The following is a 12,237-nucleotide window of genomic DNA, read 5'->3' as shown; positions in this document are numbered from 1 at the left end:
CGGGATGATTTCAGTCCGCCACCTAAAAGGAGCAGCTTCTTCAATTCCATTTCAGGCAAGCCTGAAACGATGGGCGTAGAATGCAGCATCTGCTACTTAATAAACCTACCACAATTACTTTTTGTTCAGGTTATTCCAACCTACTTTTTGAATGCTCTTACCTTCTGACGACTCACATTCACTTCCAAATTTTCTCTGATAATGAATTGTCTGTCCTGTTGTCTTTCCAAGCTCTAACAAATCTACACAATATAGAAGTACATTTTAATATAAAAAAGTAATGTAAAGCAAATTGCATTAAATGAACTGTTTTTTTCACTCAACAATAAGATCCACAGCATCAAAGTTAAGCAAACAATCTTGTGTTTATTACTGCATCTTCAAGCAAGGCACAACAAAACAAGTGACGTTTCAGGTTCTTCACCCTTAATCATGCTTAAGGAAGCATGATTAAGGGCAAAGAAACCAAAACACTGCTTATTTTATTGTGCCTTGCCTGAAGATGCACTAATAACCACAAGATTGTTTAACTTTAGTGCTGTGGACGTTTGCTTATTGATGTGTTTGGGGTGTCTGCAGATATCCCATTTTTACGGGCATCAAGTTTGGTGCTGGGCTCTCATAAAGATTTTGTGTTCACTCAAACTATATGTTACATTGTCAATGCTTTTATGTAATTTAAAATACACTATTCCAATTCTAAATGACTAAACTTATTTTAAGAATAAGATACATATGGACAAAAAACTACTTACTTTCTGACAAAAAGTCAAGTCTTTTAGCATTCTGGTCCAGAGATGTATGCCACTGATTGAGCATGACAGAACGAATACCTGAGACACTGAGCAAGATAGCTGTTTCCACAGGTCTCTCCAATGCCATGTATATTTTACTAAAGTAAATGTCATAAAAGAATAAGTATATGATTATATATTTCAGACTATTGGAAAAAACATACACACACACAAAAAAGAAAATGAAACAAGTTAAAATATGCCTGAAACATACTGTATACTAAAATTAGTTCCATATTTAAAGGATGATCATGTGGCAAAGATAAAAATATGTTAGCATCTTTTTGTAAGGTAAGGTTAATTTATTCTACATTTTTAAAATGTATGTATGGCGTAATGTTACCTTATCAATGGTGGTGAGCAGTATTAGACACTGCATTTAAAGGGCTGCGGAAAAAAATGTCTGGGACTAATTAGAATGATATTGAGAATGTAAGACAAACTTGATAACATTTTGAAGGCTTAACATTTCTGAAATCTAATTCTTTTGAGCTTTAAGCCAAGAAAAAAATGGTCAAAATATGTGGTACATTTGGCTTTTATTAATTTACAAACTGTCTGAAGACGGGGGTAACCCTGAAACGTCACTTGAACACTTAATTAAGTAAAGAATTGTGATTTGTGGATAATATGATTGATTTGAGGAGCACCCTTTTTGGGTGCCTGTCGACAATAAGAAACATGTTTTCGTGAGTGCTCTAACCTAACCGATTTGTGTGTGTGTGTGTGTGTGTGTGTATGTATGTATGTATGTATATAAATATATATATATATAAAAAGGAAAATCAATATCAAACTTTAAAGGGATACTAACCCCATTTTTTTTTCTTTCATGTTTCAGATAGATCATGCAATTTTAAGCAACATTTTAATTTACTCCTATTATCAATTTTCTTCATTCTCTTGGTATCATTATTTGAAAAGAAAGAATGTAAGCTTAGGAGCCGGCCAATTTTTGGTTCAGCGCCTTTGTCGCGTTTGCTGATTGGTGGCTAAATGTAAGAGAATGAAGAAAAATTGATAATAGGAGTAAATTAGAAAGTTGCCTAAAATTGCATGCTCTATCTAAAACATGAAAGACAAAAATTGGGTTTAGTAGCCCTTTAATATGTGACGTTTCAGGGTGATTTAGCCCTTTGATTGCTAAGCACTTTCCCACCTGGGTGCTAAGATTTTTTAAGTTTTTATTTTATTTTTTGAACAATTTTTTTTTTGTACCTTTTTTTTTATTTTTTTCACACCCCCAAGACTTACACTATTGGAAAGGCGATTACCTTTCCAATGGTGGGTCTTGGGGGTCTGTAGCTGCTTAGATGCCTGAGATACAGGCTTCTAAGCAGCATGCCCCCTGCTCCTATACTTAACACTGTTAAGTATAAATAAAGTTGCGCGTTGACGTCATCATGTTATTGCGTGTGACGTCACCACGCAAACGGGAAGCCCCGGTGATGCCTGTAACTCTAAAGGCACGATCGCCGGGTAGGAGTGGGTGGGAGCCCCCAGATCTCCCTCAAGGTGGGAGAGTGCTAGTGACGGCTCTGAGCCGTCATTAGCACCAGAGTGGGAAACTCTGTGACGGCTTAGAGCTGTCATTTGCACTCAAAGGGTTAAAGGGACACTGAACCCAAATTTTTTTCTTTCGTAATTCAGATAGAGCATGCAATTTTAAGCAACTTTCTAATTTACTCCTACTATCAAATTTTCTTCATTCTCTTGGTATCTTTATTTGAAAAGCAAGAATGTACGTTTAGATGCCGGCCCATTTTTGGTGAACAACCTGAGTTGTTCTTGCCGATTGGTGGATTAATTTAACCGACCAATAAACAAGTGCTGTCCATCGGCTGAATCAAAAAATTGCTTAGATGCCTTCTTTTTCAAATAAAGATAGCAAGAGAAAGAAGAAAATTTGATAATAGGAGTAAATTAGAAAGTTGCTTAAAATTGCATGCTCTATCTGAATCACGGAATAAAAAATTTGGGTTCAGTGTCCCTTTAAATCCAGAGAGTGTATACTTTATTGGATTTTTCTTGTATGTTCGATATTGCACCCTGGTCCTGCGACTTCTTACAGTTAGTAAGAGTGCACGGTTACAAACCTAAATTGTGCTGGGTTATCTATTCACAGTTTTTGTTTCATTGCTAATTGCAGGTAAAGTGGACACTGTAGTTGGGGAATGATACATGGATTTAGAAATAGATGTAACAGTTTGCACAACAACAAACCTTTAGATAATTCAGAAGAACTCACAGATATTCTTTTCAGTATTAAACAAGACAAATACTGTTGTGACACGTCAGAGTATCTAAAAAGTGCTTGTTTAGAATCAATTATGCAGTTTTGTCTTTGCATATCGACTTTATAATTCAGATAGATAGATATAATTTTATACAAATTTCAAATTTACTTCTATTATTAAATTTGCTTTGTTCTCTGGGCATCATTTGTAGAAGAGTGGGCAGTGGAGTAACATTGCACTACTGGGAGCTAGCTGAACACATCTCATGAGCCAATGACAAGCATATATGTGCAGCAACAAATAACCAGCTAGCTCCCAGCAGTGCATTGCTGCTTCTGAGCCTACCTAGGTTTCCTCTTCCACTAAGTGAAGAAAGCAACTGTTATAACTGAAGTGAATTGGAAAGTTGTTTAAAGTTGTATACGCTGTCTGAATCATTAACGTTTAATTTTGACTTTACTGTCCCTTTAAGTGATTTACCTAATCTGCATGATTAAATGAAAAATAGGTCTTGAATGGTCACATGCTGAATTATGCTTCTTGCTTCTGTTTTATAGTTTGGGATGATTTAAGTCTGCCACTTCTGAGCATAGATTCAAGATTCAAAAATGGAGCCATATGAATGATAAATTGGAGAATGTGCACATTGCTAAAGCAAAGCAATGTTTATAGGTTTTTTTTTTTTAAAAGTAACGTTAAATTAAAAAAAGAATGCATCCTCCATAAAATGTTTTATTATGTGTAGTAAAAAAATACTTTTATTATTTTCCTTTGTTTTCTGTTAATTAGCTATGAATATTTGTTTTTGTTTTTGCCATCCCCCCAAGGGCTAGATTGTAAGCTGCAGATATCAGATTCTGATCTTACAACATGATACACAGTGATTGTTTGACAATGCAGAAGTTTATTTATATATGTTCCTTTCTAACCACAGAAATTAAATAAGATAAACATACTGTACTAAAAAGTTTTTTTCGAGGGATACGTCTTTTTATGAATGCACAACCATGTAAAATATATTAGAATGTCAGTTTTAAATAATTTTAAAACACTGATTTTGTATTGAACTAATACAATGAACACATTGCACATCATATGCATTTTACATACAATTGCATACCTTTTTTGCACATCGACTTTTGACTGTCTTAGGAAGCTACGATTTGTTCGAACCAGGTCTAGTAGAATCATCATCTGGCACTCTGAAAAAAATTATTTCATGTATGAAAATGAAATCATTTTCAATTTAATAAACTTAAAGGGACATGAAACACTATTTTTTTTCTTTCATGATTCAGGTAGAGCATGTGATTTTAAACAACTTTCCAATTTAATTATATTATCTAATTTGTTTTGTATTCTTGGTATCCTTTGTTCAAAAGGCTACCTAGGTAGGCTCAGGAGCTGCTGATTGGTTTGCTGCACATATATGCTTCATGTTATTGTCTCACCCAGAGCGTTAATTAGCTCCCAGTTAGAGTTGCCACCTCGGCCATGTTTTCCTGGACACTTATGACTTATACATACTGCAGGGTAAGCAGGGCGGAACATGTATTGTGCCTCTGGACATCACATGACTAGTGCTGATGAACAGCACAATTTATGTTGCTCCCCGCACACCCTGCAGCATGTGTAACTCATAAGTGTCCAGGAAAACATGGCCAAGGTGGCAACCCTACTCCCAGTAGTGCATTGCTGCTTTTTAAACAAAGGATGCTAAAAGAACAAAAGCACATTAGATAATAAAAGTCAATTGGAAAGTTTATGCTTACCTGATAAATTTATTTCTCTTGTAGTGTATCCAGTCCACAGATCATCCATTACTTGTGGGATATTCTCCTTCCCAACAGGAAGTTGCAAGAGGATCACCCACAGCAGAGCTGCTATATAGCTCCTCCCCTAACTGCCATATCCAGTCATTCGACCGAAACAAGCCGAGAAAGGAGAAACCATAGGGTGCAGTGGTGACTGAAGTTTAATTAAAATTTAGACCTGCCTTAAAAGGACAGGGCGGGCCGTGGACTGGATACACTACAAAAGAAATACATTTATCAGGTAAGCATAAATTATGTTTTCTCTTGTTAAGTGTATCCAGTCCACGGATCATCCATTACTTGTGGGATACCAATACCAAAGCTTAAGTACACGGATGATGGGAGGGACAAGGCAGGAACTTAAATGGAAGGAACCACTGCCTGTAGAACCTTTCTCCCAAAAACAGCCTCTGAAGAAGCAAAAGTATCAAATTTGTAAAATTTTGAAAAGGTATGAAGCGAAGACCAAGTCGCAGCCTTGCAAACCTGTTCAACAGAGGCTTCATTTTTAAAGGCCCAGGTGGAAGCCACAGCTCTAGTAGAATGAGCTGTAATTCTTTCAGGGGGCTGCTGTCCAACAGTCTCATATGCTAAACGGATTATACTCCGAAGCCAAAAAGAAAGAGAGGTTGCCGAGGCCTTTTGACCTCTCCTCTGTCCAGAGTAAATAACAAACAGGTGAGATGTTTGGCGAAAATCTTTAGTAGCCTGCAAGTAAAACTTCAATACACGGACTACGTCTACATTATGCAAAAGACGTTCCTTCTTTGAAGAAGGATTAGGGCATAATGATAGAACAACAATCACTTGATTGAAACCACCTTAGGTAAAAACCCAGGTTTATCTGAATGAAAGATCAGATAAGAAGAATCACAATGTAAGGCAGATAACTCCGAGACTCTTCGAGCCGAGGAAATAGCCATCAGAAAAAGAACTTTCCATGATAGAAGTTTGATATCAATAGAATGAAGGGGTTCAAACGGAACCCCTTGAAGAACTTTAAGAACCAAGTTTAAGCTCCATGGGGGAGCAACAGGTTTAAACACAGGCTTAATTCTAACTAAAGCCTGACAAAATGCCTGAACGTCTGGAACTTCTGCCAGACGCTTGTGTAAAAGAATACAGGGAGTGCAGAATTATTAGGCAAATGAGTATTTTGACCACATCATCCTCTTTATGCATGTTGTCTTACTCCAAGCTGTATAGGCTCGAAAGCCTACTACCAATTAAGCATATTAGGTGATGTGCATCTCTGTAATGATAAGGGGTGTGGTCTAATGACATCAACACCCTATATCAGGTGTGCATAATTATTAGGCAACTTCCTTTCCTTTGGCAAAATGGGTCAAAAGAAGGACTTGACAGGCTTAGAAAAGTCAAAAATAGTGAGATATCTTGCAGAGGGATGCAGCACTCTTAAAATTGCAAAGCTTCTGAAGCGTGATCATCGAACAATCAAGCGTTTCATTCAAAATAGTCAACAGGGTCACAAGAAGCGTGTGGAAAAACCAAGGCGCAAAATAACTGCCCATGAACTGAGAAAAGTCAAGCGTGCAGCTGCCAAGATGCCACTTGCCACCAGTTTGGCCATATTTCAGAGCTGCAACATCACTGGAGTGCCCAAAAGCACAAGGTGTGCAATACTCAGAGACATGGCCAAGGTAAGAAAGGCTGAAAGACGACCACCACTGAACAAGACACACAAGCTGAAACGTCAAGACTGGGCCAAGAAATATCTCAAGACTGATTTTTCTAAGGTTTTATGAACTGATGAAATGAGAGTGAGTCTTGATGGGCCAGATGGATGGGCCCGTGGCTGGATTGGTAAAGGGCAGAGAGCTCCAGTCCGACTCAGACGCCAGCAAGGTGGAGGTGGAGTACTGGTTTGGGCTGGTATCATCAAAGATGAGCTTGTGGGGCCTTTTCGGGTTGAGGATGGAGTCAAGCTCAACTCCCAGTCCTACTGCCAGTTTCTGGAAGACACCTTCTTCAAGCAGTGGTACAGGAAGAAGTCTGCATCCTTCAAGAAAAACATGATTTTCATGCAGGACAATGCTCCATCACACGCGTCCAAGTACTCCACAGCATGGCTGGCAAGAAAGGGTATAAAAGAAGAAAATCTAACAACATGGCCTCCTTGTTCACCTGATCTGAACCCCATTGAGAACCTGTGGTCCATCATCAAATGTGAGATTTACAAGGAGGGAAAACAGTACACCTCTCTGAACAGTGTCTGGGAGGCTGTGGTTGCTGCTGCACGCAATGTTGATGGTGAACAGATCAAAACACTGACAGAATCCATGGATGGCAGGCTTTTGAGTGTCCTTGCAAAGAAAGGTGGCTATATTGGTCACTGATTTGTTTTTGTTTTGTTTTTGAATGTCAGAAATGTATATTTGTGAATGTTGAGATGTTATATTGGTTTCACTGGTAAATATAAATAATTGAAATGGGTATATATTTGTTTTTTGTTAAGTTGCCTAATAATTATGCACAGTAATAGTCACCTGCACACACAGATATCCCCCTAAAATAGCTATAACTAAAAACAAACTAAAAACTACTTCCAAAACTATTCAGCTTTGATATTAATGAGTTTTTTGGGTTCATTGAGAACATGGTTGTTGTTCAATAATAAAATTAATCCTCAAAAATACAACTTGCCTAATAATTCTGCACTCCCTGTAGACAGAGCAGAAATCTGTCCCTTTAAAGAATTAGCTGATAGTCCTTTGTCCAAACCCTCTTGGAGGAAGGACAATATCCTAGGAATCCTAACCCTACTCCATGAGTAATTCTTGGATTCATACCAATGAAGATATTTACGCCAAATCTTGTGGTAAATTTTGCTGGTGACAGGCTTTCGTGCCTGTATTAATGTATCAATTACTGACTCGGAGAAGCCACGCTTTGATAGGATCAAGCGTTCAATCTCCATGCAGTCAGTCTCAGAGAAAGTAGATTCGGATGATTGAAAGGACCTTGTATTAGAAGGTCTTGTCTCAGAGGCAGAGTCCATGGTGGAAAGGATGACATGTCCACTAGGTCTGCATACCAGGTCCTGCGTGGCCACGCAGGCGCTATCAATATCACCGATGCTCTCTCCTGTTTGATTTTGGCAATCAGACGAGGGAGCAGAGGAAACGGTGGAAACACATAGGCCAGGTTGAAGAACCAAGGCGCTGCTAGAGCATCTATCAGTGCCGCTTCTGGGTCCCTGGACCTGGATCCGTAACAAGGAAGCTTGGCGTCCTGGCGAGACGCCATGAGATCCAGTTCTGGTTTGCCCCAATGGAGAACCAATTGAGCAAACACCTCCGGATGGAGTTCCCACTCCCCCGGATGAAAAGTCTGACGACTTAGAAAATCCGCCTCCCAGTTCTCTACCCCTGGGATATGGATCGCTGATAGGTGGCAAGAGTGAGTCTCTGCCCAGCGAATTATCTTGGAGACTTCTCACATCGCTAGGGAACTCCTGGTCCCCCCTTGATGGATGATGTAAGCCACAGTCGTGATGTTGTCCGACTGAAATCTGATGAACCTCAGTGTTGCTAACTGAGGCCAAGCTAGAAGAGCATTGAATATTGCTCTTAACTCCAGAATATTTATTGGGAGGAGTTTCTCCTCCTGAGTCCATGAACCCTGAGCCTTCAGGGAGTTCCAGACTGCACCCCAACCTAGAAGGCTGGCGTCTGTTGTTACAATGGTCCAATCTGGCCTGCGAAAGGTCATACCTTTGGACAGATGGACCCGAGATAACCACCAGAGAAGAGAATCTCTTGTTTCCTGATCCAGATTTAGTAGAGGGGACAAATCTGTGTAATCCCTATTCCACTGACTGAGCATGCATAATTGCAGCGGTCTGAGATGCAGGCGCGCAAATGGCACTATGTCCATCGCCGCTACCATTAAGCCACCGTGGGGCGCGGAATGGAGTGAAGAACACGGCAAGCATTTAGAAGTTTTGATAACCTGGACTCCGTCAGGTAAATTTTCATTTCTATAGAATCTATCAGAGTCCCTAGGAAGGAAACCCTTGTGAGAGGAGATAGAGAACTCTTTTCTTCGTTCACTTTCCACCCATGCGACCTCAGAAATGCCAGAACTATCTCTGTATGAGACTTGGCAATTTGAAAGCTTGACGCCTGTATCAGGATGTCGTCTAGGTAAGGAGCCACCGCTATGCCTCGCGGTCTTAGAACCGCCAGAAGTGAACCCAGAACCTTTGTAAAAATTCTTGGGGCTGTAGCCAACCCGAATGGAAGAGCTACAAACTGGTAATGCCTGTCTAGAAAGGCAAACCTCAGGAACCGATGATGATTCTTGTGGATCGGAATGTGAAGGTAGGCATCCTTTAAGTCCACTGTGGTCATGTACTGACCCTCTTGGATCATGGGTAAAATGGTTAGAATAGTTTCCATCTTGAATGATGGAACTCTGAGGAATTTGTTTAGGATCTTTAGATCCAAAATTGGTCTGAAGGGTCCCTCTTTTTTGGGAACCACAAACAGATTTGAATAAAACCCCTGTCCTTGTTCCGTCCGCGGAACTGGATGGATCACTCCCATTACAAGGAGGTCTTGCACGCAGCTTAGGAATGCCTCTTTCTTTATCTGGTTTGCAGATAATCTTGAAAGGTGAAATCTCCCTTGTGGGGGAGAAGCTTTGAAGTCCAGAAGATATCCCTGAGATATGATCTCCAACGCCCAGGGATCCTGAACATCTCTTGCCCATGCCTGGGCGAAAAGAGAGAGTCTGCCCCCTACTAGATCCGTTGTCGGATAGGGGGCCGCTCCTTCATGCTGTCTTGGAGGCAGCAGCAGGCTTTCGGCCTGCTTGCCCTTGTTCCAGGACTGGGTAGGTTTCCAGGCCTGCTTAGATTGAGGAAAAGTTCCCTCTTGTTTTGAAGTAGAGGGAGCTGATCCTGCACCTGCCTTGAAATTTCGAAAGGCACGAAAATTAGACTGTTTGGCCCTTGATTTGGCCCTGTCCTGAGGAAGGGTATGACCCTTACCTCCAGTAATGTCAGCAATAATTTCTTTCAAACCAGGCCCGAATAAGGTCTGCCCCTTGAAAGGAATGTTAAGTAATTTAGACTTTGAAGTCACATCAGCTGACCAGGATTTAAGCCATAGCGCCCTACGCGCCTGGATGGCGAATCCGGAATTCTTAGCCGTTAGTTTAGTCAAATGAACAATGGCATCAGAAACAAATGAGTTAGCTAGCTTAAGTGTTCTAAGCTTGTCAATAATTTCAGTCAATGGAGCTGTATGGATGGCCTCTTCCAGGGCCTCAAACCAGAACGCCGCCGCAGCAGTGACAGGCGCAATGCATGCAAGGGGCTGTAAAATAAAAACCTTGTTGAATAAACATTTTCTTAAGGTAACCCTCTAATTTTTTATCCATTGGATCTGAAAAAGCACAACTGTCCTCAACCGGGATAGTGGTACGCTTTGCTAAAGTAGAAACTGCTCCCTCCACCTTAGGGACTGTCTGCCATAAGTCCCGTGTAGTGGCATCTATTGGAAACATTTTTGCTAAATATAGGAGGTGGGGAAAAGGGCACACCGGGTCTATCCCACTCCTTACTAATAATTTCTGTAAGCCTTTTAGGTATTGGAAAAACATCAGTACTCACTGGCACTGCATAGTATTTATCCAGCCTACACAATTTCTCTGGCACTGCAATTGTGTCACAGTCATTCTGAGCAGCTAATACCTCCCCAAGTAACACACGGAGGTTCTCAAGCTTAAATTTAAAATTAGAAATCTCTGAATCAGGTCTCCCCGATTCAGAGACGTCACCCACAGACTGAAGCTCTCCGTCCTCAGGTTCTGCATATTGTGACGCAGTATCAGACATGGCTCTTACAGCATCTACACACTCTGTATCTCGTCTAACCCCAGAGCTATCGCGCTTGCCTCTCAATTCAGGCAATCTGGCTAATACCTGTGACAGGGTATTATTCATGATTGCAGCCATGTCCTGCAAAGTAATCGCTATGGGCATCCCTGATGTACTTGGCGCCATATTAGCGTGCGTCCCTCGAGCGGGAGGCGAAGGGTCCGACACGTGGGGAGAGTTAGTCGGCATAACTTCCCCCTCGACAGACCCCTCTGGTGACAATTCTTTTATAGATAAAGACTGATCTTTACTGTTTAAGGTGAAATCAATACATTTAGTACACATTCTCCTATGGGGCTCCACCATGGCTTTTAAACATAATGAACAAGTAGTTTCCTCTGTGTCAGACATGTTTGTACAGACTAGCAATGAGACTAGCAAGCTTGGAAAACACTTTAAACAAAGTTAACAAGCAATATAAAAAACGTTACTGTGCCTTTAAGAGAAACAAATTTTGGCAAAATTTGAAATAACAGTGAAAAAAGGCAGTTACACTAACAAAGTTTTTACAGTGTATGTAACAAGTTAGCAGAGCATTGCACCCACTTGCAAATGGATGATTAACCCCTTAATACAAAAAAACAGATTAACAAAACGAAAAATATGTTTTTTAAACAGTCATAACAACTTCCACAGCTCCTACTTTTGAAGCCTTTTGAGCCCATCAGAGATGTCCTATAGCATGCAGGGGACTGCTGAATGTCACAGTTTGTAATTTTATCACTAAAGCATATATAAAAACGATTAAACATGCCAGCAAACGTTTTATATTACACTTTTATAAGAGTATGTATCTCTATTAATAAGCCTGATACCAGTCGCTATTAAATCACTGCATTTAACTTACATTAATCCGGTATCAGCAGCATTTTTCTAGCAAGTTCCATCCCTAGAAATATGTTTACTGCACATACCTTATTGCAGGAAAACCTGCACGCCATTCCCTCTCTGAAGTTACCTCACTCCTCAGAATATGTGAGAACGGCAATGGATCTTAGTTACTTCTGCTAAGATCATAGAAATCACAGGCAGATTCTTCTTCTAATGCTGCCTTTGATAAAACAGTACACTCCGGTACCATTTAAAAATAACAAACTTTTGATTGAAGTTAAGAAACTAACTATAATACACCACTCTCCTCTTACTACCTCCATCTTTGTTGAGAGTTGCAAGAGAATGACTGGATATGGCAGTTAGGGGAGGAGCTATATAGCAGCTCTGCTGTGGGTGATCCTCTTGCAACTTCCTGTTGGGAAGGAGAATATCCCACAAATAATGGATGATCCGTGGACTGGATACACTTATCAAGAGAAATTATATTCTCGATCTGAATCTGAAAGAATTTTTTGGGGTTTTATGTCCCTTTAATTTTCTTTTGTTTTTATATACTTAAAGCATGATTGTTACTGTGAGTTTAGATTTAAAATTTGACAATCATTTGATCTACTTAGCTTTTGCCAGATCACAGTAAGTCTTTGCACAACATA

General features: G+C 40.1%; 1 protein-coding gene across 1 annotated transcript in view; it reads right to left on the bottom strand.

Moving 5' to 3' along the window:
• Positions 1 to 12,237, bottom strand: part of LOC128640465 (cilia- and flagella-associated protein 46-like) — a 638,812-nt gene that overhangs the window by 24,749 nt on the left and 601,826 nt on the right. Inside the window, exons 65-67 of the mRNA XM_053692944.1 lie at positions 4,152 to 4,233; positions 756 to 892; positions 162 to 242 (exon numbers count right to left, since the gene is read on the bottom strand). Of these exons, the coding sequence (XP_053548919.1) occupies positions 162 to 242; positions 756 to 892; positions 4,152 to 4,233 (300 nt within the window). The remainder of the gene's footprint in view (positions 1 to 161; positions 243 to 755; positions 893 to 4,151; positions 4,234 to 12,237) is intronic.

The sequence above is a fragment of the Bombina bombina genome, chromosome 9, assembly GCF_027579735.1.
Source record: "Bombina bombina isolate aBomBom1 chromosome 9, aBomBom1.pri, whole genome shotgun sequence".
NCBI classification, from domain to species: Eukaryota; Metazoa; Chordata; class Amphibia; order Anura; family Bombinatoridae; genus Bombina; species Bombina bombina.
Note: the sequence above shows the minus strand (reverse complement) of the source record. Positions and strands in the feature narration are given on the sequence as shown.